The sequence below is a fragment of the Cyprinodon variegatus genome, unplaced genomic scaffold, assembly GCF_000732505.1.
Source record: "Cyprinodon variegatus isolate N-32 unplaced genomic scaffold, C_variegatus-1.0 Scaffold645, whole genome shotgun sequence".
Taxonomy (NCBI): domain Eukaryota; kingdom Metazoa; phylum Chordata; class Actinopteri; order Cyprinodontiformes; family Cyprinodontidae; genus Cyprinodon; species Cyprinodon variegatus.
The window spans coordinates 472,993-477,066 of record NW_015151098.1 but is presented as its reverse complement, the minus strand read 5'-3'; the positions used below and the strand labels follow the sequence as shown (position 1 = coordinate 477,066).

The following is a 4,074-nucleotide window of genomic DNA, read 5'->3' as shown; positions in this document are numbered from 1 at the left end:
CATGCAATCTCACACCTCTGTTTAACTTTATATCTTTCTTAAAAACGTCTGTTTGTTCACCTTTTACTCTCTCCTGATCTCTTATTTGGGTTTAATTTAAAGTATTTTATTAAACCGTCATGACTTTAAAGCCCTTTATCAGTAAAGTCACATTGTACATCGTTTAAATCAGGAAAAAAAAAAAAATACATTCAAAGTTGTTTATTGAATACAATCCCAAAGTCCACATTTTAAAACTATATTTTTAATGTCGAAAATGGCGGCACATTACATTTATTACCAATGTTATTCCAAGGAGTCTGAATCCCTAAAAGATGAATGGAATAATTTTCTTTTTTCTGTCCGATTCAACATTCTGAGCTGAAGTCTTCACCTTGGCACAGAAACGTCTTTAAGAGCTTCTAATTTTCACGGAAAGATGAACTAATAGGTTTTATGTGTTCAACATTATGAGATAATGACAAATAAAGCTGCTTATAACTCCCATTTTAGTTTGGCTCCTTTAACAAAACAATTCAACACAGAAAAAAATGGCATGTACCTGGAGACTTAGAAAATAATAATATCAATTATAATACATCCAGTAACGATAAACAAAATCCTACTAAGAGTGCATTTCCTCTTTGTCTCTGTTGACAAGTTGAAACACTTAAAGGATGGCACCAATATGATGAGGGATATAAAATGTTACTGCACTTTGGTCCCGTTCTAAGAAAGGACTTGATGTTATTAAAATGAATTATTGACTCCAGAGGAAGTTTGGAAAGACGACAGAAACCGTTCAGCCTTTGAAAGCTGGAGAAAGTCAAACAATCTGATATGAAGCACGGCGATCAGAAGCAAATGTTTGGAAAAAAACAAAACAAAAAAAAAAAGCTTTGACGATGAGCAAAATTGGCAGTCCTTGCTCTGAAGAGACGAAACGGAACGCAGATGATCATTTTTTGTGGCTAATATGTTGTAACCACTCCCTCAGCATCTGAAAGCTTGGTCGCGCTGCAGGATCCAGGTTCCAGCATTGTTTCATGATGTTATAAACCACTTCAGGACAGCCGTCCGGACAGTCCATTTTGTAGCCCTTCTCCACGCGAGGCACAACATCTTTTAACGGCTGGAGAGAAAAAAACAACAAACAAGGTTAAAAGCAGAGAGAATGAATAAGAAAATATTTTTCCTGCGGTGATTATTATACTTACAATTCTTGGATAGGGGACTCGGCCAAAGGAGTAAATCTCCCATAGTAAAATACCGTAGCTCCAAACGTCCGATTTGGTGGAAAATTTCTGTTGATTACATAAAAAAAAATCAACATGAGCTGATTTTTTTAACTCACTCACATAATAAAGGATTTGCTTCCTTACTTTAATATGTTATTTATTATTTTTTGTTGCACTGTAATGTTTCAGATCATAAAACAAATGATAATTGAAAAAGATGACAAAATAAACACAAAATTTTAACTAATAAGTATTTTTTTATTTCTTATCGGAAAAAAAAGGAAATAAAAGCAACCTTCAATCTGTTTGAAAACATAATTTTTCCTCAATGATTTAGATAGCTTATTCTCCCATAACAAATTACATAGTTTTTACATTTACTCTTACTAAATTAAAAATACGGTTGAAAAACTAAAACACCGAAGTTTGATAAAAAGAAACATAACTTAGCCCTTTAAAGCCCGATCCAAGAATAAAACAAAACAGAAAATTACTTTTTTTTGGTTTGAATTCCTTATTTGCCCTTTTAACGAAATATGTAAAAAGAAAAAACAGAAATACATTTTTGATATTAATAATTTATTACTATGCGATAAGTCAAGATTATTTTTTGTGTAGTCTTCTTTTGAGCAAAGTTTTTACCATTAAATTATGCAAAAGGTGTCAGACGCAAAACATTTCAGAAACCGTATGTATCAAATATGATACATTTGGCATTATAGGGTTAGGTAAAACAGACACTGGTACTTGAGTAGGGTGAGTAGTGTTGCCAAATTCCTGAAAAATTAGAGGCATTACAGGCTAACAAAAGAAGCCAAACGACCTCCATTCCAAAGGGTTGGACCCGTTCGTCTGTTTAATTTGCATGTTTTCTAAACAAAAACAAGGCTTTGTTGGGCTACTGTATAAATCCTGGAACTCAACGCTATTTCTGACATTCTGAATTGAAAAAGTTTCCTGGATGGGAAGAGAAACGTCTTCAAACTTTTTCCAAAAAGGTAAAAAAACAATCCACTGGACTTTGTTTCCAAGTAGTTTTTTCTTTAAACTTGGAAACAAAGTCCATTAGTTTGTTTTTAACCTTTTTGGAAGTTTATTTCTTAAATTAAGCGTATTTACCCTTGATTTGAGTAGGTAAATGAGATAGTTTGCCAATGGAATCAGTATTTTTACTCTTAAAATAAGATAATTATATAGTATTCACTTGAAATAAGAGAATGCAATTGTGTTTTCTTATTTTAAATCTAAATTGTCTTGTTCCACTGGCAAGATGTCTCTTTTATCTCCTCAATTCAATAACAAATGCACTTATTTCAAGAAAAAATGACTTATCGAGATTTAGTTTTTTGCAGTGCATCTTTTTTTACATTTCTATTTTCCATTTCTATATATTTTATTCAAAATTCTTCACTAAGTGCAAAGTGAAACCAAAGTTAAATTCCTTGTTTTTTCTGACAAACTGGGAAAATAAAGCCGATTCTCAGAAGGGGAGAAATGCTTCTGCACGCTACTGTGGTCTGATTTATACGGCCAGAGTGATCATCCATCAGATTACCTTTTCTCTGAGGGCTTCTGGCGCCGTCCATTTAACAGGAAGCTTAGCAGTATCTTGAGTAGAGGAAGCCTCTTTGGTCAAACCAAAGTCACTGACTTTGGCGATGTTGTCGTCCGACACAAGTACGTTTCTCGCTGCTAGATCTCGATGAACAAAGTTGTTGGCCTCCAGATAAGCCATGGCTTCACAGACGTCTCTGCAAAAGTAAAGCTCAGTTGATACACAGTAACTGATAACCCAGTTCTTAACATGATGATTTATAGTTTTATTAATATCCAAAAGCTGATTTTTGGTATCAAGGTATCCGCTGGTTTCATTTCCCTTCATGGTTTAGATTCATTCATCTACTAATTTATCAGATGGTTTCTTTCTTTAAAATCAATCTACACATAGATTATGTTACCTTGTGCATGTAGTCATACTGCTAATCAGTTTTAGAAGCAAATCAACCAGAGAATATTGCATTATAAAAAATGATGTTAATCTAAACGAAGGAACAAACAGCAGCTTAATGCATTGGAAGGTTAGGACTGAATAAAAGTTGTGAAATTGCAGAACGTGAGACTATTCCTGTTACTTTAATAAAGAAATGTCCATAAATTCCTTTCATATTTAACTGTAAGTCTTGGCTCAGATGTTGTAGATGTCCTTCCTTCAGCTTCTCATAATAATTTTCTGTAATTTTGTCGGGTTTGTAGAATGCATTGCTAACATAAGCTCAGAAACAGTGACGTTTTTGCCATTAGGCCCCATTTAGCAGGACTCTAAGGGTCAGTGATTTATTTTTCTGATGTAATTATAAGTTCAAAGAAGTCAAAGAAGATGAAGTTGCTAAATTATTTCCAAATAATTGCATCAACCTTCTGCAGCAAAACATCCTTAAAATATGATGCTGCTTGACCTTTACTTCCCAGTTGGTTTGGCGTTCTCAGGGTGGTTAGCTCCCCCCTCTGTCCTAAAAATACTATTATCTTTTATTGTAAGCTTTTTATGTTGGTATTTTTGGAATGGAGTCTTCGTCTCTGAGTGGCCTTTTAGTCCATATTTCAGAGGAGGACTCATTTTACTTTAGAGGACTCCCTACTAAGCAGCTTCTAGAAGCATCTTCACATGGTTTTCTGCCACCTTCCTGAAATCTGCATTTCCATGGTGTTTTTACACTGGAAAAAATCAAAATCTAGATAAGTCACTTTTTCTTAAAATAAGTGCATTTGTTCTTGGATTGAGGGGGTAAAAGAGACATTTTGCCAATGGAACAAGACAATTAACACTTTAAATAAGAAAACACAATTACATTGTCTT

General features: G+C 33.8%; 1 protein-coding gene across 1 annotated transcript in view; it reads right to left on the bottom strand.

The window, feature by feature from the left end:
- Positions 1 to 145: 145 nt before the first annotated feature.
- Positions 146 to 4,074, bottom strand: part of csk (c-src tyrosine kinase) — a 48,931-nt gene continuing 45,002 nt past the window's right edge. Inside the window, exons 11-13 of the mRNA XM_015393501.1 lie at positions 2,773 to 2,968; positions 1,197 to 1,283; positions 146 to 1,111 (exon numbers count right to left, since the gene is read on the bottom strand). Of these exons, the coding sequence (XP_015248987.1) occupies positions 938 to 1,111; positions 1,197 to 1,283; positions 2,773 to 2,968 (457 nt within the window). The 3' untranslated portion in view covers positions 146 to 937. The remainder of the gene's footprint in view (positions 1,112 to 1,196; positions 1,284 to 2,772; positions 2,969 to 4,074) is intronic.